Source organism: Aphelocoma coerulescens, chromosome 9 (genome assembly GCF_041296385.1).
Source record: "Aphelocoma coerulescens isolate FSJ_1873_10779 chromosome 9, UR_Acoe_1.0, whole genome shotgun sequence".
In the NCBI taxonomy this organism is placed as follows: Eukaryota; Metazoa; Chordata; class Aves; order Passeriformes; family Corvidae; genus Aphelocoma; species Aphelocoma coerulescens.
Window position 1 is genome coordinate 16759160 of NC_091023.1, and position 23734 is coordinate 16782893.

Below are 23734 nucleotides of genomic sequence, written 5' to 3' on the forward strand. Positions count from 1 at the left end.
GGGCTCTGTTGATTCTTAGAACTGGGGTTCTTAGAAGTGGTGATGCAAGGAGTTTCTAGGAAAGCCCGGAGACCAGGTGATTGCTGCTTCTATTGCCGCGGCCGATTTTACCCTTTAATTCTCTCGCTCGCTTTTTTTTTTTTTTTTTTTTTTTTTTTCTCTCTCCATTTTTTTTTCCCTCCTCTTTCCCTCCCTGCCCCGCTCCGACGCTTGGCGCGGAGCCGCCTCTATATATTTCTACCCATTTTTTTTTCTCTCCCTCCTCTTTCCTTCCCCCTCCTTTCCTGCTGCAGGTGCCCTTTATTTTTTTTTTTTATTACTATTATTATTATCATCTCAATTTCATTTCTTTCCGTGCTTTATTTATTTATTTAATTCACATACACATCCCCCCTCTTCCCTTGCCCGCTGTCAAGCGTGAAAAAATTAGGGAAATAGGGGTGCCTGCATGTCTTTAACGCTGGGAGCGTGTATGAGGGGAGGGGAGCGGGGTGGGTGGGGGTGTCTCCCCTCGCCGTCCTCTCCGGGGGATTATCGGTTATCTGGGATTATTGGCTTTCCCGCACGCGTGACGGTCGGGTGGGGACGGGGGGGACGGCGGCGGCTCCTCTCTGCACCTGCAGCCGCTCCGCGGGCGCAGGACGGCGGCGAGCGCCGGCGGCCGCCGGGCTTGTGGCGTGACTCGGGGTCCGTTCTCAATGGCTGGATCCTTCGCTCGGGGTGTGTTATTTTTCTTTGCCTTTTTTTTTCCTTTTTTTTTTTTTTATTTTTTAGAATTTTTTTTTTTTTTTTTTGATGTGTGAGTGTTGTGTCGCTGTCGTCGTTTCGCGGCCGCACGAAGCCGCCGCGGAGCGGGGCTGGCGGCAGCGCGGGGGGCTCGGCGGCACCGGGCACCGGCCTTTCCGCATTAGCCCCCCTTTCTCTCTATTTCTGTTATTAAAGCAGTATTATTGTTATTCCGTTCCCGGTGAAACCGCGGAAGGGCTGGTGCGTTTTGCAACCTGTGGCGGGGCTGCGCCGTGATCTGTCAAGCCCCGGGCTAAGAGCGGGCGGTGATGGAGAAGACTTGCGGCATTTCCCTGCCCGGGGAAGGGGGGAGCCCGCGGGGAGGCTCGGCCGCCGCAGCCTGCCGGCCCCGGAGCACCGCGGAGCGCCGGCCCGGGGCGGCGGGGTCCGCGCTCGCCTCGACGGTGCGTGCGGGGCGGCTGCCGGCCGCGTACCCAGCCGCGATGCAAAACTCGGGAAGGGGCAAAAGTGTATGAAGCGACTCCGAATATCACGCTGAAAATAATAATAACAACAACACCGCCACCACCACCCGCGGGGAGGAGCGAGGGTCCCTCGCCCGGAGGAAGGTGGCGGGCGGGGGAAGCGGAGCGCAGCCATGCGCGGGACGGAGTCCGGGGCGCGATGCGTGCGGAGCCCCCCGCTGCCCCCAGCGCAGCCCTTCCCCTGTGTTTACTACCGCGGCGGACTTGGCGCGGGGACAGGCGCTCGTAAATCTGCCGCCGGCAGCCGCGGGGCTGGCCCCCGGCCACACGCTATTCCTGGAGCGAACGGCCGCGGGGAGCCGCGCAACCCCCGCGCCGCTGCGCCCCCGAAACCGCCGAGAGCAGGCGGGGAAGAGAGAGCGCTATTTGTTTTGGTTTGTTGGGGTTTTTAAAATTTTTTTTATTAGGTGCGTGTTCTTGTGTGCTTTTTTTTTTTTTTTTTTTTTTTTTTTTTACGCTCCCCACCCCCCCTTTAAAAATAAAAGGCAAAACAAAACCGAAAAAGCCCAACTTTGTTATGAAAACTTTCGTGGTCGGACGGCAGCGACCTCTCCCGGCCACCCGCCCCCCCCCCCCACCTCCCCGCCGTCCCCCCCCCGCCTGTAGTTTGCAAAGTCACAGTATGAAATGTTATGAAATCGCCTCTTGGGAAGGAGGGAAACAGAAAGCAAGGCGTTTGTTTAGAAAAATCCGCGGCAGCCTCTCAGATGTGCCTAAAGAGCTGCCTTCGACCCCCCTGTTGCATTTCCAGGGAAGAGGCAAATCTGGGCTTAAAATCATGAGTCAAAATCAACGAAAACAAACCCGTCCCTGGTTAGTTTTTTCCACTGCCTTCAGTAGGCACAGGATCAGTGTGAGGGGAGACTGGGGACAGGCAGATGAGGCTCAGTGAGAAGCTGCTATGTTGGTCCAACATCTCTCTCTGGAGCCAAATTCCTACTTGTGCCAGTAGAAGTGTCAGCAGGGCCAGGTTTGGGATCAGGCCCTTATTTGATCTGGGAATCTTACTGATTCCTCTCCGAGCTTTTACATGCTTTAAAAATTATTATTTGCCATACTGTTTGAAGGATTTAAAGGATAAGAGCTTTAGGAGCAAATGCAGACTCCTTCCTCCAGTCCTTTGAGGGGGTTACAGTTCAAAAATTGCTCTAAAAATATTTTAGGGGAATCCTCTCTTTATATATGCATAGAGAAGGCAGAACCAGAGATTCTGTTATTTTCTACTAAGGGTAGGATTGCAGGTTTAAAAACTTGCATTAGAGATGGTAAACATTTTGCCCCATGAAACATATCACCTAGCCATTAAAATATTCAAAAGGTGTCAAGAAATTTTCCAGAAGAATGGATTTTTACATTGTTCCAGTAAGAAGAGTTCATCTCTTGTTCAAATTTGATTGGCAAAACAGATCAAAGATCTGTTGAGATGCATTTCAATTCCAATTTCCAATCTCCCTCAGTTCTGACTGTCTTGAGTCAATATTGGGAGAGGAAGTGGAGGTTAACTGGTTAGTTATTATTACGAAGGAAGAAGTTGGAATGAGAAGTGATTCTTACAAATCCCACCCCAAAAACAAAACAACAACAAAAAAAAATCTGTCAAAAGTCTTTGTGACACTTTTTAGACATCCCTGTTTGCAGTGCAGGGAGGATTCAGCCGGCTGTCAGATGGTACAAAAATAAACCTAGCAGAAACATTAAGTTTTTCAAAACAAGGCTGGAAAAGCTCATAAAAATAATGTTGCTCAGATGCGTTTTAAGAGAAACAGAATTACATCGACAAAATTATATGTTTTCCAGGTTTGGTTGGGGTGTTTTATTTTCCAAGGGGAAAAATTGTTCCTGCAGCAAAGCGAACTGGTGCCATCTAGTGTCACCTCTCGCCGCTCCGCGTGGGGCTGGCGGGGCCGGCAGCCTCGGGAGAGTGGGAACATGTTTATTAACTGCTCGTTAAAAAAAGAAAAAAAAATGCTTGCCAGCTTGGAGGAAGGTGGCAGAGGAAACTCTGGATGCCACTGAACTTATTTAAGGAGCCTAATTGGAAACAACCGAGTGCTTATTAAAGTCACTGACATTTCCATATGGAGTTCTCTCTGGGTCTGGTCATGAAATCACATGTGAAAATCTTTCCGAGTTGTGGTGTTAATCTGCCCTTGAATTTTTGCCTAATTTAGGATGTATTGTAAAGCTGTGCTTTTTTTTTTTTTTTTTTTTTTTTTTTTTTTTTTTTTTTGGATCGGGGAAAGCTTTTAGCCTCCAGCTGCAGCAACCCAATATGAATTTGTAGGAGTAGTGTTTGGGTTTGGAGCACTTTTTTTTTTTTTTCCTTAGTAAACAGTAACGTTATTCTCAAAACCCCATACAAATACAGGTGGTAAAACTTTGTGTGCCAGTGCTGTGTGGTAGGACTGTCCTCTCATTTTATTTGGATTCTCCATGTAAAAGAAAATCTTTTTACGAAGTCTATAGATGAATAAAACAAAGCTCAAACCAGGAGGTGCATTTCTTAGTGTGCAACTTATATATTTTCATATGTTTATGGTGTTAAGGCTTAAGAATTGTTTCATGCCTGTTTTAGTCCATGTGCTGTAATACCTGGGCTGGGAACTTCTCTCAACGAGCTTTTACTGGTTCAGCTGGAGCCTGAAATGTTGTTTTCAGGTTTCTGAGAAGTTGGTAAAATCTAAATTTGGTGGAAAGTTGCTTGTGTGCTCACAACCTCTTTCTCCATTTTATAGTAGCATGGGAGTCTATAAACAGGAGCCTTGTATGCCGAGTGCCTGTATTCTTCTCTAGATCTATTTTTAAACCATTCTTCTGTTTGGCAAAAAGTGACACTTGGTTTCCATGTTTACAGCAGGCATTGGCAAACCTCAGGAGTTCACAGTTTGCAGTTTGGTTAGATCAGTATCCAAAAGTCAGCATCTGACCAGTAAGCTCCTTCAGACTGCAAATTTAGACTGCAAATGTAGTCCTTTTTTCTTTTCTTCTTTTTTCTTTTTTTCATTTTTTTTTTTTAAATCCGAGCTATATCTTATGTGTTCTCATCACTGCATGATGGCAGCCAAAAGACACACACCCCCAAACTGGAGCAAGCATGTGGTCTTCAGGACTACTTTAAAACCCCAGTAATCTCAGTGGAGCTTCCCATCTAAACCAGAGAGAGAACTAGGGGCATTTGGGAGAGGGGTAGGAAATTATTGGTCTGTATTGTTTTCCTTCCCCTCTTTCTCCTGGTCATTTGCTGTTTTTAGGCTGTGTGCTGGGTACCCATGGGGAATGTTGGACCCCTTCTTATGGAGGAGGGAGCTTGGAACAAGCACCCTGCAGGACAGGGGCTTCTGAATGGGTCCTGAAGAAAGTGTCCTGTAGGACTAGGTACCCTCTGAAATGCATCTCCTTAAATCTGTTTGGTTAAATATAGGGGCAAGGGGGTGTCTCATCCCATCCAGGCGGGATGCCAGAGCAATTCCTTACTGCCAGAAGGAGTTGAACCACCCTCAGCCCCAGGAGTACAGAGACAGGGAGGGTCAGGTGCCAGCTGGTAATTTTCTGTCCCAGTGCAGGGTAGGGATGATCAGACACCTCCTGGGAGCCCAGCAGGGCCAGGGACCCAGCTCACCTGCTGGGGACACCCACCTCCGGCTGCACCCTGGTGCCGGGTCAGCATCTCAGTGCAGGGTTCGGCGTTGGTAGGGCACGGAGTCCGTCTTCTGTTCTCTGGAGTAGCTCCCTAGATTTGAGCCAGGACATGGTTCCTGCCTTCCCTTGAAAAATTAATGTGCCAAATTGCTTGGGGTCGTTTGAAATGCTGAGGAAGGCTCGACTCCTTGCTTCCCAAGGGCATGCGGTGCTGCTGCCTCACAGCCAGAGCTTGGCTCCGTAGAGGGCAGGGGAGTCCTTTTTAGTAGGAAAACACTGGAGCCAGTTTTAACGTGCTTACCCCCTCCCTCCTCTGCGTTTTCTTCTGCAAAGACCAAAACAATGTGGAGACTTGAGCTGGGCCAGCTTTCAAGGGCAATCCTTTAAAACCTCTTTTGAAGTATGAACTATAAAGTTCCCTGCGGCGCTCGAGAAAATATGCAGTTTTCCTGGTTCCAAATGCTGATAATAAACCCGTCCAGATAATGTATTGCATTTCCTAGAAACATTTGTTTGCTGGCAGGAAATTGGATCAGATTGAGACCGCTCGATAGAGCGAGTGCAATCCGCTCACGGAAGGGTATGGTGGAAAATACGACAGGGCTTGCACTAGTGATGCTGCTTTTGATCTGTGCTGACGCTGTGGACTTCTCTCAGTCTCTTCATGGGTTATTATTAACCCAGCCACGTTTTGGCCTAGACACTCACCAGAAGCTACTAAACTAATAAAACTCTGCTGTGACAGCTAAAGGACACTTAGTGCCTCTGGATTGCATGGTAGCAGAAAGCTGAGCTGGGCACTCACACACCCCCAGCTAAAAGCATCTTCTTCACTGTGGCATGTAGCACCCATGGCTATGCTGGGGTAGCCACCCATACCCCACCTCATTTTCTTGGTTGTCCCCTTGATGCCTGTTCTGGAGAAACCAGGCATTCCTTGGCAGGGTGGAGAGGCAGCTGGCAGCATGCCCTGGCAGGCAGTGGGGATGTTCCCATGGGGCTGGGACCCTGCAGGGTGCAGGGACTGGGGGAGGAGGAGGGCAGGATGGAGCTTCCCCTGGGCGGGCAGTTTCGGAGCAATGTGTGGGATGAGGCTGTGGGGAAGGAAGATTTCACCCAGCCACTCCTCTAAGGTGATGTGAGTGAGTCGGCGCTGCAGGCTCTGGAGGGGTAGGAGATTGGGGCCCAGGGAGGGGGAAGTCTTTGGTGCTCTCCTCCCTGGCTATGCACTTGGGGGTGGGAGAAGGGTTAAGACCATGGGGTATTCCCCATGCAAAAAAGGATAGGGGAGCAAGGAGTTCCCCCTGTGCACAGAGTGGGAGGCAGATGGATGAAAAGGGATTTCCTCTAACTGGGAGAGTAGATGAATGGAGAGGCATGGCAGAAAAATGGATTGGAAGTCCCTGGTTGTCCCCTCTGCCCTAGGGTAAGTGAGCAAAGAGGGTCTCCCCTTCGCATGGGGTTGAGCTGAAAGAGGTTGCCCCACATGAAGGTGCACCCTCCCTATGCTCTCTGAGCTGCAGGGAAGGCAGAGCCAGCACTGGGCTCCTTTCCAGGAATGGGTTTTCTCGGGGAGGTGCCGGCAGGGAAGGGCTGTTCCCTGAACCGCTGGGGCAGACCCATTGCCTTCCTGGAAGGCAACAGCAGTGACAGTCCATGTGGCTACCCCCAAAATGGGCCCTGCGCCTATTCCAGATCTTCCTCTATGGGGATAGCAAGCCCTGGCACACAACCTCGAGCACTACTGGAGAGCCCACACCTGCAAGGTACTGGGCAGGAAAACTGGACGGGGGGTGTGGGATGATGCTCTGGCCCCAACTGAGCCTGGAGGAGCCTCATGGGATTTGAGGGGGTTTGGATGGCAAAGACCATGCTTGGCTGCACTGGTTTTTTTCTGACCCCCCATCACTCGTCTCTGGTCCTTGTTGCCATCCTGTTCTCTCTGGTCTGAGTATCCTCCTGTGCCGGGGTACGGAGCTGGTGCTGTGTGGGGACTGGAAGGGACAGGGTTAACCCGACTCAGCACAGCAAGGGGAAGGAAAGTCCCTTTCCCTTCGCATGCCCACATCCTGCAGCCGGGAGCTGCTTGGGATGCACGTGCCCAGTTCTTGGGGCTGTGGGCGTTGACACAGTGCTGTGCTGGGAGGGATTATTTGGAAGGGTGGGGAGGGGGCTGTGCTCTGGGAGAGAAGCTGGGTATCCCCCCGGCAGTGCTGTGCCCTCGCTATGGATAAGGGAATTTGGTGACCATAGCAGCTTCTCACATGATGCTCACGGGTGCAGAGTTCATCTTGCTGTTTGTAGCTTTGTTGGTTTACAAGTGGATCACCTCCTCACCTCTGTGACACTGAGGTGACTCCCCAAAGCTTGGCAGGTTATGTCTGCCACTGTGGGTGAGGTTGGGGTGCCAGCCAGCTGCCCCAAATGCACACATCTGCTCATGTGGACACAGGGATGTGTGCTGGGCTCCGTGCAGAACGCTGTGAGTCCTTTGGCTTGCAATTGACAGCAGTGAGTGGCTGGCAGTGAGCGTGTACAGAAAGGTCAGAGTCTGCAGTATTTGGGAAATGAGTCACTTTTTGTATGTGCATAAAGTTTTAAGCTGGCCAGGCTCAGAGCGGCTCTGAAGATTTGTGTTTGATGGCTGGAATAAAGCTGTAAGACACCCTCTGGGTTTTGCGCGTGATACCTTGCCTTAAATCTCATCTCTTCATCCCAGTGGCTCTGGGGATGGGAGGGGAGTTTGGGCTCCAGACCTGCACATCTCCTGCAAGGGAGAGGGAAGGCAACACTTGTCCTCACAGGGATGACTGGGCTTTCTGCAAGCGCCTGGCAGTCTTAATAGTCTGGGGATTGGTCCTCAAAATAGTGTGATGAAGGTCTTGGGGTTTGTTGGCTCACTTATTTATTGTGCTTCTAGCTGCTGAGGCAACTGCCTGAGGACCTTCTTCCTGCATTGGTGCCAAGTAAATTTGGTTTGGTTTTAAGTAAATTTTGGAGGATTAGTATGAGTTCTGGAAGGCAATTAACTCCTGTGTTTCCTTGCTGTTCCGCCCCAGCTACATTGCTGGTGAAGCCAGTGCCTGGAGACACAGCTTGTGGTTTAAGGGAAGGCTTTGGCAGCAGCAAGGGGAAGGGGCATTTGTTCTGCGTCCTCATTGTCTCCACCACTGCTTCCTTTGCAGTCCTGGCCAAGTCACTTTGGTACTTGATGCCTATATCCTCCCAAATCTGTTCAGCAATCCCATGCCAGGGCGTTTTTACCAGTGGCTGGAGCATGTGGGTTTCTGAGCAGAGTGGCAGCAGATGTTTGTGTGCATGTCATACCTGTTAACAAGGTGCTGGGAGTACAGCATGGGTCTTGAATGTGGCACTGGACAGAAATTCAGTCTTGGCAGGGGAAGAGTTATCTCCGAAAGAAGTGGTGAGAAAATTCTTGCTTGACTTCCCTTCCCCACCTGCCTTTAAGTTCCTGAGTCATGGAAATGAAAATCTCCTTGGCATACGCCCATGGTTTGGGCTAGAGGGTGTGGATGAAGCTATGATTGCATTCTCAAAGCCTGTGGTTGTGATAAGAATGTACTGTACCAGAAGAAACAAATGTTAACCTCACTGGAGAGTAGAAGGTTTGTTATCTCTAGCTTTTATCCAACTGATACTTGAGCGAAACAGCAGCCTTGTGACCTGCCAGGGCCAATTCATAATTACCAGCTAATGTGGTGTTTGTTTTCTTGTGCTTTATTTGTAGGTTTGAAAGAAACTTTTGGACTGTGAATTGAGGCATTGGGTATGTAAATTTAAATTTTGTGCTTTTCCTCCTAACCTCTCTCTCCCTTTCCTTAATGAACTGTTTCATTAGACCCAGCTGGAATTTGTTTTCGGGAGAGCAGCTGCTCTGTAGAAACTGCTGTATGTTCATGTGCCACTGGGGAGGGAGGAGTCAGGTGTAGGGGAGGGGATTGATTGTGGAAGAATTTGACACGAAAGATGCACATTCCAGCTCAAACCTCACGGAGATGTGGGCATCCTCGGTGCTGATTGGGAGGACATCTCTGAGATGGGTCAGCAGGTGTTGTGTTGGGGAAAGGCTTCATATTCCTCGACTAATGTGAACCTTGCTCACAGGGAGGGACTGGGCCATGGTGTGGGTAGCAGCCCAGCAGGTTAGATGAGTTCTACTCCTCACCAGTTAATTGGGAAACTGTGGACAGGTCTTCTCCAGAGTGGCCACCACTTGGGAGTAGGAAGGTACTTTCCTGGGTGAGGGCTGGTGTTCTACTGTGGGCTGGATATTCTAGATGTTGAAATAATTCGACTTCAGTTGGGACCTTAAGGCTTGTTTTGATTCCTGTGGCTGGGTTTACAGCCAGACATTGCACAGGTGAGGAGGATGGCTCCTGAGGGAGGTTGGAAGGCTAGGAGCTATGCTGGAAGCCTTGTGGAGATGAACCTGAGTGGGCTGGGGTGGGGCTGCCATGGGTGAGGCAGGGAGAAAGAGGAGATGGTTAGCTAATCCTCAGGAGGGTCTGATTGCCTTCCCCCACCAGCTTGCTGGGTGGGATGAGACATGCCAGGTCTCACTATCGGCTCAGGGACCTCACTAGGCAGCCTGGCAAGAGCTTGGTGTGGTTCAGAGCTGTTTGCCTTGGGACCAAGGAGCTGGTGCTGCCCCTACCAGGAGCAGATGGCCACCTGACCTTGTCCTAGAGCAGCAGCTGTCTCTTCCCTGGATTTAGAGTACTTGCCTGGCTGTTCTCCATTCTTATCTTCCTCTGATGCTTCTGTCTCACGCAGACTCAAGATGGCCTCGCCAGCAGACAGCTGCATCCAGTTCACCCGCCACGCGAGCGACGTCCTCCTCAATCTCAACCGCCTTAGAAGCCGGGATATCCTAACTGATGTTGTCATCATCGTGAACCGGGAGCAGTTTAGAGCCCACAAAACAGTCCTGATGGCCTGCAGGTGAGAGCAGGGTCCTTCCCTGCCTTCCTCCTTGCTCCCTCAGGCTTTGGCCTCCAGACACACTGCTGCAGTCCTGAGAGGGCTTGTAGGATTCATGGAGAAACAGAGGCAGAGAAGCAGAACTGAAAGGGGCTGCCAAGAAATTTGTACCTGTAATGGGATTAGAGCTGAGACCACTTCCCTCCAGTGTGCTGCCCTCACCTCTCTCCTTGTGTGCCCACATCTGCCCACACACAGCCCATGGAGACCAACGGGAGCACAGCAAATGTGAGGCACATCCCTGGAGGAAAAGCACAAATGTGCCACAGGGACAGGATAGAAGAGGGAGGGCTGGATGCTCACTGGGGTGAGCGAGTCCTCTGTGACCGAGGTGTCCCCTGCCACTGCTATTTTTAGAGCTATTCCTCCCCGGCTCCCAGACTGCTGGCTGCGCCCACCTTAGTTGATTCTTTTTTTTTTTTTTTTTTTTTAAAGCCTGGTGGGGTCCAAAATCCCTTTCCAGCTCCTAAGATTGCTGAAGTTCCTTCCTAGTAAATGCTAATTAATATCCCACTATTACCCAGCTGAATTACAGCAAATGCCTTCCAGGTTCTCTTGCTGACACGGTATAAAGATTTCAAAAAGTCAAGCTTTGACTATTAAAATATCTGAAAAATGTTTTGCCAACATTTCTCCTTTTTTTTTATTTTTCTGGTTTAAGACTGTGTGGATGCCTCGAGAGGCTTCTGAAAGAAATGAGTCATAGTAGGAAGGGGATGGTGGTAAGAACAACAATGGAAAAAAACCAAAAAAGCTGGGGAATTACTAAATAGAGGCAGTGGGGAGTTGTTGAGCAGGTGAGATCTAAAAGCAGGCTGTTCCAGTTGGGAAAAGTGCAGTGCAGAAGACGCTTACTAAGCTGAGAAACCAAGCTTGATAATAAGGGGGAAGCTCAGGGAATTCTGTAATTGCCTCCTCCTTCTCCCTTCCCATTCTCAAACCCCTCTGTACTCAGGGATTTCATACAAATTCTCCTTTTTCTCTTTGAATTGTCATAACACTTGTCCTCTCTACTGTCTCCCCACTGCAGTGGCCTCTTCTACAGCATCTTCACTGACCAGCTCAAGTGCAACTTGAATGTCATCAACCTGGACCCTGAAATTAACCCTGAGGGGTTTTGCATCCTCTTGGACTTCATGTACACCTCCCGCCTGAACTTGAGGGAGAACAATATCATGGCTGTGATGGCCACAGCACTCTACCTGCAGATGGAGCACGTGGTTGACACCTGCCGAAGGTTTGTCAAGTCTAGGTGAGTGCTCTTGGTGAACTTTGAAGAGTCTGGGACTGTGTGTTTGGGTGGGCAGGGGAAGAAGTGACAAAGTATCTGCAAATGTATCTTTCCGGGCTGAAAATTACTTTGTCTCTCTCCTGTTTTCCCGGATTCCAGTGAAGCAGAGATGGTGTCTGCTGTGAAGACCCCAAGGGAAGAGTTCTTGGCTGGACGGATGCTAGGCCACCCAGAAGTGATGGCTTATCGGAGCAGAGATGTCTCGGAGAACAGCATGCCTCTTCAAAACGGGTCCCTCTGCAATGGGAGGGCCTTTGCACCTGGCTTGATCAACAGTTTGTCTGGATCCCCCATTTCCTACCACGGATACAGCCCTCTCCCTCTAAATAGCTTCCTGGTGGATGATGAGTTGCGGGAGATGAGGATGCCTCTTTCTGAACTCTCAAGGGCAGGTGCCTTCCCCAAGGAAAGGATCCTGCCGTGTGACAGCTCCAGGACAATCCCCACTGAGTACGTGAGAACCATTACTGACATCTCTGCCAACATGTGCCACGCCACCATCTATGCTCCAAAAGAAGGTGCTGCTGAGGAAGCCAGGAGTGACATGCACTACAGCGTGGCCTCTGGGCCCAAACCTGTCATCCCTTCAATCCGGAACAATCCCTACTTCCCTTGCGACAAAGTGGCCAAAGAGGAGGAGCGGAACTCTTCAGAGGACGAGATCAGCCAACACTTTGAGCCCACCAACACACCCCTGGACCGCAAGGGACTCATCAGCCCCCAGAGCCCACAGAAGTCAGACTGTCAGCCCAACTCGCCAACCGAGTCCAGCAGCAGCAAGAATGCCCGTATCGGTCAGAACTCCAGCTCCCTCTTCACCAAGAGCCCCACAGACCCCAAAGCCTGCAACTGGAAGAAGTACAAGTTCATTGTCCTCAACTCTCTCAACCAGAACACCAAGCAAGACAGCGCTGACCAGAACGAGATGGGAACCCTCTCTCCTCGCACCTACGTGCCCATGTCTACTTGCCAGCAGTCCATGGAGCCAGAGCATCTCAATGTGCAATCCCCCACTAAGATAAGCGTGAATGGTGAAGACTCTACTATCCCACAAGCAAGCAGACTCAACAATATTGTTAACAGGTGAGAAGACTTCCACCCCCATACCCCTCCCCCCTGAGAAATAGGACTTCCTGCCTTGTTGGTGAGGGTTTGCAAGTGTGAAATATCTGTGGCATTGAGCTGGGAAGTCCAGTCACGAGCAGATGGAAGCCCCTGCATTTGGTGAAGGACTGCTCGTGACGTTGTCCGAGTGCCCACCATCCCCACTGTAGTGGTGCCAGCCTGGACTGGCGAAGGAACTGGGAACATTGGGTTGTGAATCCCTGGGTAACTTTGGCAGCTCTGGATGATTTCTGGAGCCTGGATTTGCCTAGCCTGTTTCCACCAGACTCCCTATGCCTCAAGCTTTACTGTTGGCTGTAAGCACTGGAGTGGCCAAAGCATCAGGGAACAATATGCTATCCTCTGGACCTGGATGTTTCTAAAGACATTTGAGGTCATTTGGTGATGGGCATCTGAAGGTTTGAGGCTTAGGGACCTGTTGCTGATCAAGGCTATGCTGTGCATCTCACCACAAAGATGCCCCCAAAAAACGTGTCTGTCCCTTGTGTTGGGAGGGGTGCAGACAAGGGTCTGGTATGGAGCACAGCAAGAGCCTTCTCACGGCTGTGTACGTTCCACAGGTCCCGGGATGGGTCCCCTCGGAGCAGCGAAGGGCAGTCCCCACTGTACATGCATTCATCGAAGTGCAGCTCCTGTGGCTGCCAGTCCCCACAACATACTGAGATGTGCCTTCATACCCCCGGCTCAAACTTTGGAGAAGAGATGGGGGAAACCCAGTCTGAATACTCTGACTCCAGCTGCGGTGAGTGTCGTATCCATGGTCATCTTTTTCAACCAGCAGTTGAAACCATCACTGAGTGCCCTGTGATCAAACACACAGTCAGACCTGTCCCTGATGCTGGTGGACCCCACAGTGCTTTACAGCCCCTTCTTAAGTGTCTGCCCAGCTGTGTGCATGCATATGAGGGACACATGTCCATGGGAATTGCTTCCTTCCTCCCCTTCCCCAGCACCATCCAGATACCTTGTGCAGGGAGTTAGTCACCTGCTGCAAACCTGGCAGGTAAGGACAGGAAACAAGTGCACCCCACCCCACCAGAACCACAGGAGAACAAGCCTGACAGATGTAATGACCGTAATGGGGATTGGGCAAACTGGTATGTCTCATGCATCCGTCATGATATCTTTATTATCAGGGAGCCCAGTATGCACATCTGGGGAAATGCAGATAATGAGGCTTGCAGTCTTGTTGCAAAACCCCACAAGCCCTAAGACAGGTATCTGTGCACTCATCTGCCTGTAGCTCAGGGAGGGGGAATGCAGCATTGCCACCTGTAGTGTGGGCAGAGATCCAAGGAGGGAACCTCACTGTGGTAACACTCAACACAACATTTAAGAGTTGGGCACCCTCCTAGTGGGGGAACCTGCCTTGTGATTTGGGTGGTGATTGTCTTCCCAAGCTCAAGGCAGACTTCTGTACATGTAAAGGTTAAAGACCTCTAAAGGTGCAGGAGTTGCTCCAGAGCTGAGCATCCTTCAGGGGATGCCTGATAACTTGAGTGCTTTCATGGACCTCTCTGAAAGATGTCCAGGTGACGTGCTGGCTTCTTGAAAGCAGCCTGTGTGTCACTAAAGGAAAGAGAGAGCTCTAAACTAGGGCTCATGGTGACTTTGCTCTCTCAAACGCATGTTGTTGTTGTGTGCACAAGGTCAGGAGGTAACAGCACGGTGCAAGCATGACTGAACATGAACATCTGCACTTGGCAGCTTGTTGCAACGCTTGCTCTGGCTGCCCCTCTCCTCCATCCCAAATCCATCCCATAGCCTATCAAGAAGGTGGCCCATGCACTGCCCACCTGATTGCTCTCCTCTCTGCCCTCCCAGAGAATGGAGCCTTCTTCTGCAACGAGTGTGACTGCCGGTTCTCCGAGGAGGCCTCTCTCAAGAGACACTCTCTGCAAGTCCACAGTGACAAGCCCTACAAGTGTGACCGCTGCCAGGCCTCCTTTCGCTACAAGGGGAACCTTGCCAGCCACAAAACCGTCCACACAGGTACAGTGTTGGCCGTGGGGACAGCTTTGGGGAGGCTGTGGGTTGGTGAGCATGTGGGTGTTTATGGCTGGGTTTGTGCCGGGTGCAGCATCCTCTATTCTGTGTCACAAGCTGTCCCTGGTGGGAAGAGCAAGGTGCTTTACTTGGCACAGCCAGAGAGCCCTTGGACAGAGCACCAAGCCTGGGAATGGGGGAGATACCTGCCCTTGCAGCAGGGGTGGAATGCAACCTCCTTTGCTATGAAGCGCTGGGCACCACTATTTTTAAAGGTGTCTTGCAAAATGCATAGCTGGGAGCAAATGTGCGGCCTCCAGGTAACTTTGTGGTAGACTTAAGCAAAAAAAAAATTTAAAATAATCAGAAGAATATTTAGGGAGAAGTCTGAGATTTATTTTTACATCCTAGAAATCCAGGTCACACCTTGCTTGGCATAAACTCTGCTGATGGGAAAATCTGTGAATGGATGGACTCTGAATCAGCACAATGAAAGCTGAGAAAGGAAGAGGATATTAAGGGTTTAGTCATTTGCTGACAAACCTAGGGCTTATTTTATTTCATGCTTTTAATGCTTAACATGTCAAAATCCAGTCCACAAGCTGGGGAAGGAAAATCTGGGCTGACAACCCGGTGCTGCTGCGCTGAATTAGACCCAAATTCCCGCAGTCACAGCTGAGCTCCAGGAGGGCTGTGCAGGGGACTGAGACAACAGAAGTGCCAGGGCAGGGTTCAAGGGTGACTACTAGCAGCTGTAGGGAGATGTAGGATCAGGAGGAACGATGCTGTTAATCCTTGGTGGCAGACCTGCCTGACTTCCCATCTTGTCCTGAAGGCCACAGCTCCCAATCCAAAAGAGAAAAGCTACCTGCTGAGCTCACCCTGCTCTGTAGACACCCTGACCAATGCTGCTTGTCACAGCCATCTCCAAAAGGGACAGGAGTCAGGGCTAGTGCATCATGCCATGGGGCTTGGTGCCTGAAGAGACTTAGCTCTGGGGAGCACCACGGATCCTGGGTGCTGAGCACACCTGTAGCTAATCCCTCACCCTTTCTTTGGGCTCTGCAGGAGAAAAGCCGTACCGCTGCAACATCTGCGGGGCACAGTTCAACCGACCAGCCAACCTGAAAACCCACACACGCATCCACTCTGGGGAGAAACCCTACAAGTGTGAGACTTGCGGGGCCAGATTTGTCCAGGTACGTGTAGCCTCTGGGACCTGCAGTGCCTGGGGAGGTGGGGTGTAGTCAGATCTTCTGCCCAAGACTGGCAGATCTTCACCACCAAGACTGGTGATGCCTCATGGCAGGGAGGAGGCTGATGATGGCCCAGCTTGCTACCTTGAGCAGCTCCTCCCATGGTGCCATGGGGTAGATACGGACCTTAAGGTTTGAGGGGGGCAATTTGGCTTAGTAAGGAAGCCTGACTGCTGGTTGTAGCTATTCTACTCCATTTGGTCTTAAGGACTGGAGATACCAGACCTCAGACACATGGCCCTGACTCCCTGCTGGAACCCAATAGACCAAAAAAGATGTCTGGGCAGAACCCCATTCCCACAGGGATACCCTTGCTCCCAGTGGGATGCCTTCTTCCCTGGGGCTGTCCTGACCCAGAGCTGCTCTCTGCAGGTGGCCCATCTCCGTGCTCACGTGCTCATTCACACCGGGGAGAAGCCGTACCCCTGTGAGATCTGCGGCACGCGCTTCCGGCACCTGCAGACCCTCAAAAGTCACCTTCGAATCCACACAGGAGAGAAACCGTATCATGTGAGTGGCCCTGCTTTTTTGCCGGTGGGGAATCTCAGCTTGGGCTGGGGGAGGATGCTGCCAAGCCTGGGGGGCTGGGAAGATGTGAGGGCATTCACATGGGCTGGTTGCAGCATCCTTAATGCCCTTTGCCAGCCTCATGAGGCCCTGCACCAAGGTCACATCCCTGCTTCTCGTGCCCCATTTCCCTCCCGAGCATTAGCTGATGCTGATGTGGTATTTTTTCAGGCGTGGCTGTGTTGGAAACACTGACATGCAGCCCAAGCTGGGTACATCTTAGTTGCTCTTTTCTTCCATCCCATCTGGAAGAAGGTCACACTTCTTCAAATAGCTATGGCTTAAATTACAGCTGCCTGTGGTGTGCAGGGATGGGGGAAAGGAGCAGACAGCGTGGCCTGAGCTCCCCTCTGATGGTGATAATCGCACCCAGCAAGCAGCCTGCCCTGCCTTACTTACAGCCCTGGGGGCTCCCAGCTTTTTGCTGGGGCTTTCCTGGCTTTCACCATCTCCTAGGGAGAGAATCCAAGCAGGGATTGACATCTAAACATCCTGGAGCCATCCAGCTTGGCAGAGGTCAAAAGCAGCTCTAGAAATAGCCCTGTAGCTGGTTTGATCGCATAGATATGGAGCTTGGTGTTATGTCTGTCAGACCCAGAGTCATCTCCTGAGGGACTTTGCCCTTTGTGCATCCCATAAACCAACATGTGCTGCTGAAAGCCTGGGATAGCGGGGCCCCCACGTGCTGCTCCTCCCACTGCTTTCCCACTTTTTCCCTCATCCACTGTTTAATGGGTGCAGTGTCCGCGGGTCTCTGGTGGAGAGCAGGTATTTGGTGGCCCGAGGGGAAGGACGTGTCCCCTGCCGTGGCGTTTCACACCCTCTGCCTTTGCCTGTCGCCCCACAGTGTGAGAAGTGCAACCTGCATTTCCGCCACAAAAGCCAGCTGCGGCTCCACCTGCGGCAGAAGCACGGGGCCATCACCAACACCAAGGTGCAGTACCGCATCTCGGCCAGCGAGGTGCCTCCGGAGCTCCCCAAGGCCTGCTGAAGGCAGAGGATTTCCCGGGAGGAGGTCGTCTTGGGGGGCATGGGGGGGAGAAGCTGTCCAAAGGATACTTGCAACACTTTAAAAGAGGAAAAAAAAAAAAAAAAAAAAGAAGAAGAGAGAGAAAGAAAAAATATTCATCACATGATGGAGTGCCTCTAAACCCATAGTACAGATAGGTGGAAAAACATTAGAAATTTAAAAAAAAAAAATTACAAATACACGGGTTTTATTTTTCCCAGTTATGTGAAACAAAAAGAAAAAATAAAATTATTCAGATCTTACTGTAAATAAAACATAAAAAAATTAAAAATAGTCATTTTAAATGTCTGTGCAGTGGAGTGTTGATAAACTCTGGAGTCTAACCTTCACAGCCTTTGCCGTTTAAAGATGAGGAATGTAATGTTGATTTATGGGAACAGATTTTTTTCTTTTGTATGCAAAATGTGTGTTCTTTTAAAGAGAAAGTATGCTATTAAAGAGAGGGCTTTAACTTTTTTAACCAAAGGTGAAGGAATCTATGGCAGAGTTGTAAATATATATAGATATAAATATATAAATATATATATAAAATAAATATATATAGACCTTTAAAAAAGCTATATTAAAAATATATAAAATGCATTAAAGGCTCAGTTGGACTCTGCAGGCAGAAGCCACTCTGAGAATCTTTATTATGATAGAGCACTTAAGGAGATATTTTAAAGTATTGCATCTGTACAAGTAAGAAAATATTTTGTCTAAATGCATCAGTGTATTTGTATTTTTTTGCAAGTGAAGGTTTACAATTTACAAAAAAGTGTGTATTAAACCAACAAAGCTGCAGAAGGAATTTAAAATAATAATAAAGTGTAATTTTTTTGTTCTAGTTCTCAGTCTGTATATATGTAAAATGTGGTTTCGCACGGTGCCTTTCTTTTCAATGGAAGTTTTCAGTGTATGGACTATATTGAGCTCAGTTTCTTCAAGGTACAGCCTGATGTTGCAAAAGGAGTTTTGGTGGAACTCTTTAGTGGGGGAATGTTTTATTTTTTTTGTTTTGGATTTTTTTTTTGTCTTATTTTACATGCTTGTGTTATAAACAATCTCGGGAGACAGGGTTTGGGCTGTGTCTAAACTGCATTAATGCGTTCTGTAAAATATAGCTGTACAAATAAAAGAATAAAATGAAGAAAAGTGACATATGATGGAGTGAGAGGTCTGTTCTTGCCTGTCCTTCTCCTTGAGCACCTGGGAGCCTTGCTGGTGCCCGGGGAAGGGGTTGAGCATCCTACCATCTGGTGTGAGCTCTCAGCCCTGTGTTGGAGGCAGGGGCCTGTTCCAGCATCAAGTGAAGGTGGTCTCTGGCAGGAGGTGTGAGCAGGACTCAGGCTTGCTGCTCTGGATCCTGGTGGGGACTGTGCCACCCCCTTGGTACTCTCTGCACTGGCACTGAGTAGCCAGCAGGAACAGGGCAGAGCCTGGGAGAGACCTTTGCTGACCAGCCCAGGGACAGTTCCAGATGGCTGAGTAGTTATTTATATTTCCTGGAATCCAGTGCACTTGCCAGAATTGCTCAGGGGAGATGGCTGCTTGCTGCTCCTCTTTTCAGAGCCTGGGATGGTTGGGGGCCTGCTGTTCTGCCTGCCTTGTGAGACGATTCAGTGGAGCAGGGTCTGCAACCCCATCCAGGACCTCACTGGCCGAGAGCATCTCTGCTTCCAGCCATTGTCCATGGGCTTTGGGCCAGAGCTGAGACAGCCCAGCCTGAGGGAGTGCCTGAGCTCGCCCTGGCAGGGAGAGGAGCTGCTGTGCTGTCTTTGGGTGGCTGTGGCTTGCTGGGAGAAGCCTGGAGTGCCCAGGCCCTGAGTTCTGTGCAGGCAGCCCAGCAGCTCTGTGCTGCTCTGAGATCGCTGGTTTCGGAAAACCAAAGAGCCACACGCAAAAAAACTTTCTCTGCCTTACAGAGGCAGGACTGGCTGGAACTAGCACTGCTGTGGAAGCCCAGGCGCAGCTCAGCACGGCCTGGGGTGGGGCCTGAGTTTCATTTTGAATTTAGTTAACTCATGGATAATTTTGGTTCAGAGCTTGCCAGATGATTCACAGTGGGGGGGACTTGGAAGCACCAGCAGGAAGGGGAGGGCCTGGCTGGTTGCAGGGTCAGGAGAGGCTGCACTAAGGAGGAGCTGGAGATGAAGAGGATGTGTTTTTCAACACACCATGGGACAGAGGTGGATGTGAGACAACAAAAGCAGCCTTGCACGGCAGGAAAATTGCAGGAAGAGGGAGAAGCAATTTGCTGTTTTGCAGGATCCTCTGCTCTGACTCAGTCTTCTGATGGTCACAGCAGGCTGAGACAACTATTGCTGACATTAGCTGAACATTTTTAGGACCAGGAGCTATGAAGATGCTTTTGGGCCGCATAAGTGGGATCATGATGACCAATAACAGCAATGCTATTCTTAGAGAAGTTTCTCCTGAGGAATTGCCTTGCTTAGCATAGCCTCTGGATTTGACCTGGATGGAGTGGCTGGTTCTCATCTTTGTGAGCTTGTGGCTTTTAAGTCTGCTGTTCTTCCTTACAACATCTTTGAGCTCTTGCTGTATGTGCTCATCTAAAGACAAATCAGTTGCCTTCTCCTGTTTGCCTCTAAATAAACATGTTGTTTCAGGCTTAAAATTAAACTTTTTAACTTCTCCTACTCTGGTCTTGTGGGACCCCACCTGTAGTACTGTGTCCAGCACTGCAGCCGCCAGCGCAAGGAAGACAATTGACCTGATGGAATGAGTCCAGAAGAGAGCCACTAAGCTGGTGACAGAGTTGGAACACGTCTTCTATGAGGACAGGCTGAGAGAATTGGGGCTTTTCAGCTTGGAGAAGGTTCCAGAGAGACCTTAGAGCATCTTACAGTACCTAAAAGGAGCCCACAAGAGAGCTGGAGAGGGACTTTTCACCAGGACATGTAGTGATAGCACAAGGGGGAAAGGCCTTAAGCTGAAGGAGGGTAGATTTAGATTAGCTATTAGGTAGAAATTCTTAATGGTGGTGGGGCAGTGGAACAGGTTGCCCAGAGAAGCTGTGGATGTCGGATGCACAGCAGTGTTCAAGGCCAGGCTGGATGAGGCCTTGAGTAACTGTAACTAGTGGAAGGCGTCCCTGCCCATGGCAGGGGGTTGTAACAGGATGATCTTTAGCATCACGTCCAACCCAAGCCATTCTATGATTTCCTGTCCCCCAGCTCTTCTGGCTTGTCTCCCAGCAGATCAGATCTGCTGGCATGAGAAGAAGCCCCACAAAAAGGTGAGGGCTGAGCAGTGAGCTGGAGGCAGCCTCTCTCTGCTCCTGTTTGATTTGGCTGGGCAGGACAGCTGCCTGGCAGCCTGCAGAAAGCACCTGCCTGCCATGGGGCAGGCATTTCATGGAGTGAGCTCTTCCCAAGCATCCTTCTGGGCAAGGGCCTATTTTTCACTCCGCAGCCTAAGGCCAGCATGAGCCCTCACCAACTTACTCATGTTAGACAGAGGATGGTGGAAAAAGGACCACAAATAGAGCATTGCCTGAAGTGTTGACAATAGCAAAATCTTGCTTTCCCACCTTGCTCCCTCATTTGCTTTCCCTTTCTACCTCTCTCTGGTGGGTTTTTAACGTTTAGTAAAGCTGGCTGTCCTCACGACAGGGTTCTGACACACATACTGCTCTCATTTGACACACATATTTAGGTTTCTCCCCTCCCTGTCAGGACCTGCTTGCCTTTGAGCTCACCGCCTCTCTGGTTACTGCAGTTGTCACTTTTGGAAGCGGCTGAGCATGGCTGACAGCTCCACTTGCCCCAGACAAGCAGCTGTGTAGCCACAACCTCTATTTCCCATTGACTTGCTCAGCTGCACTTGCAAAATAAATACTGTATTTTGCCGGAGCACGGTTTCCTCCTCCTGACTGATTTTATTTTTTTTTTAAACAGTGATGTCATGGCTTTTCCAGGCAGTTCAGCTGCCGCGATAGCAATCCACGGTCAAAGGCCTGCAGGCATCTGGCACGGATGGTGTTTGGAGAGGCGAGGGAGCCGTCACACACAGAGCTGCCCTACACCTGTTTTATGCCTGCTTTATGCCCACAAACACTGAACTGCTCAGCCCTGCCCGTGTCGGTACTGCTGGGTTGTTTGCCCTCGGAAAACTCAGCTTCAGAGGCAGGCTGGCATTCAGAGGGAAGGTCAGCACCAAACCTATGAAGTGGCTGGTTGCCAGGAAGGCCCAGCATGGAAATGGGGATTCAGACTCCAGGGGAGTGAGCAGGGCTCGGGGAGGGGACGCTTTCTTCCTTCAGGCAGAGTTGAGGGACGACCCCCGGGGCCGGGGCTGCGGCTGGGGCCGGCCGGGGCGCTCCGCTGCATTCTGCCGAGTCTCCACAAGAGGGCAGTGGAAGACGGAGTTTGAGCACGGAGTCCTGGAATTACGGAATTTGGGCTGAAAGGGACTTTAAAGATCATCCAGTTCCAACCGTGGACAGAGACATTTTCCACAAGATCGGGTTGATCAAAGCTTCATCTAGCCTGGTTTTCCAGGGATGGAGCATCCGCAGCTTCTCAAGTTTACCTATTCCTCACCACCCTCACAGTAAAGAATTACTTCCTTATATCTAACCTAAATTGACCCTATTTCAGTTTAAAGCCATTCCCCTTTGTCTGTCACTGCATGCCCTTGTAAAAAAGTCCATCTCCAACTTTCTATAATCCCGTTTAGGTACTGGAAGGTGCTATAAGGTCTCCCCGGAGCCTTTTCCAGGCTGAACAGAGATGGTGTTTATTGGGGAGATTTATATACAGGAAGAAAGCAGAGTCCTGTATTGTTTCCTGATTTTGTGTGCTCATCCACCTGTACCCATTATCTCTTGCCTTATGCTAATAACTCCTCATAGCACAGGCCAATATCTCTCTGTACAGCCTCAAACACAGCCCTGTCCCTGACTCCTGACAGCCACTGCAGTAGTACAGGTAAACACCCTGGTATTTAACTCTCATATTATACATGGTACATAACTCTTAGTTCAGCCTGTTCAGCTGTGCTTCTGCATGTGTTTGTGCTGATGTTTCCCTTGTCTTTCCCATGCATCTCCCTTTTCCTTCCCCTTTCTCTTCCCTTTCCGTTTCATTTTCCCTTCAAGGCGGCTGCCACCAGCCCTACAGATGCCATGGCAGTATCCTAGGCATCTGAGACTGGGAATAAATCTCAGGCAGCAGCGTCAGAAATCCTAAACACAACTCAGGCTCTTAGACAGAGACATTTCAAAAATTAGGTACTAGAATCCCACCTCTGAACCTCTGCAGTCTGACTGCCCTCCCTCTTTGCTACTGGAGCAGAAATCCCAGATGCTTGTAATTAATGGAGAGGCAAATTCTTTTGGATCTGTGCCCAAGTTTAACTATAAAAACAGAAACCTCTCATGGGTGTTGTTCATGCACAACCCCAATATCACTGCTCTCTGTGTAGCCCATTCCAGGGATACATGGTACCATTCAGCCAGTCTCTCTCCCTTATTGAGCTCGGTTTTTGTTGTCACTCAGGCATGACTGACCACTCTTTCTCCACTCATCTGGATCTCCCGGGGCAGGAACCTGCTCTATTAGGTTTTGAGCAAGCTGCTAGAGCTGTTGGGCTGTAGCAGCTTCCTTGCTGCCCCCCAGCACCAGCTGCATGTCCAGAGGAAGAATGAGGAATGTCACACCCTGGCTCCCAGATCACCGGTCAGCCCTAGAGCCTGAGTGCTAGAATATAAAGAAAAGCAGTTTTCCCTGCTGGCAAGGTAGTGATCCATGGCAAAACTGTCCTGCTCGTAAAAGCAGAGCTGAGAGTGTGGAGAGTGTTTTGTAGGTGATAGCGAGGGAGATAAGGTGCAATAGGAACCGGGCTGACAGCTGCGGTGACAGCAGAGGGCACGCTTCGCTGCCGAGCACGCAGCCTGTGCACACAGAGCCGCGCATTGCTGGACTGCTCTGGGTCTGTGGAGCAAGCTGGAAGCGTGGGGGTAAGGAAGCAGTCACAGGAATTCAATGCAATTCAATCGTCTGCAAAGCCACATGCCCTGCAGCGCTGCGGCAGAAAGGAACAGAATTGCCTCTGCCACAGCCGAGCGGATGATGGATTTATCTGGCTGGAGAACGAGTGCAAAAAATTCAGAGCACACTGATCCCATAGAGGAGCTGGGGGAAAGGGAACTGGTAAATCAATCTGCGACTCACTCGCTGCTCCATGCCTGCTCCAGCCATGAGGATGTCTGGAGGTCTGTCCTTACCCCTTCCCCAGGATTCCTCCAAAGGAGACAGCCCAGACTTGTATGGAGCAGATGGACTTCCTTTCTCCACTCCCTCATTGCTGGTTCCTTCAGGTCAGCACAAGGTGGTTTTCTAAACAAAAGCACATGGTATTTTTCCTTTAGATTTTCCTTGAAAGGAAAAAAATTCAGGAGAATATCAGAGTGATTCTCGCAAATATTACCTGAGAACTTTGGTCCATTCAATACTGTATCTGTCAACAAGGCTCAGACCTGATGGGAGTTCAGTTTCTCTTCTTTAAACAGGCTGAGATATTTCTAGGGGAACATTCCCATCAAAGCTTTGTCTCTGGTCCTGCC

General features: G+C 50.2%; 1 protein-coding gene across 1 annotated transcript; it reads left to right on the top strand.

Moving 5' to 3' along the window:
* The first annotated feature begins 7 nt into the window (after positions 1–7).
* BCL6 (BCL6 transcription repressor) lies at positions 8–18306 on the top strand. The gene is made up of 10 exons (XM_069024955.1): positions 8–76; positions 8659–8697; positions 9705–9872; positions 10942–11163; positions 11302–12285; positions 12888–13069; positions 14152–14319; positions 15382–15512; positions 15942–16079; positions 16984–18306. Exons 3-10 carry the CDS (start codon positions 9712–9714, stop codon positions 17125–17127), a joined length of 2130 nt encoding a protein of 709 aa, XP_068881056.1. The 5' UTR covers positions 8–76; positions 8659–8697; positions 9705–9711; the 3' UTR covers positions 17128–18306.
* The last annotated feature ends 5428 nt before the right edge of the window (positions 18307–23734 follow it).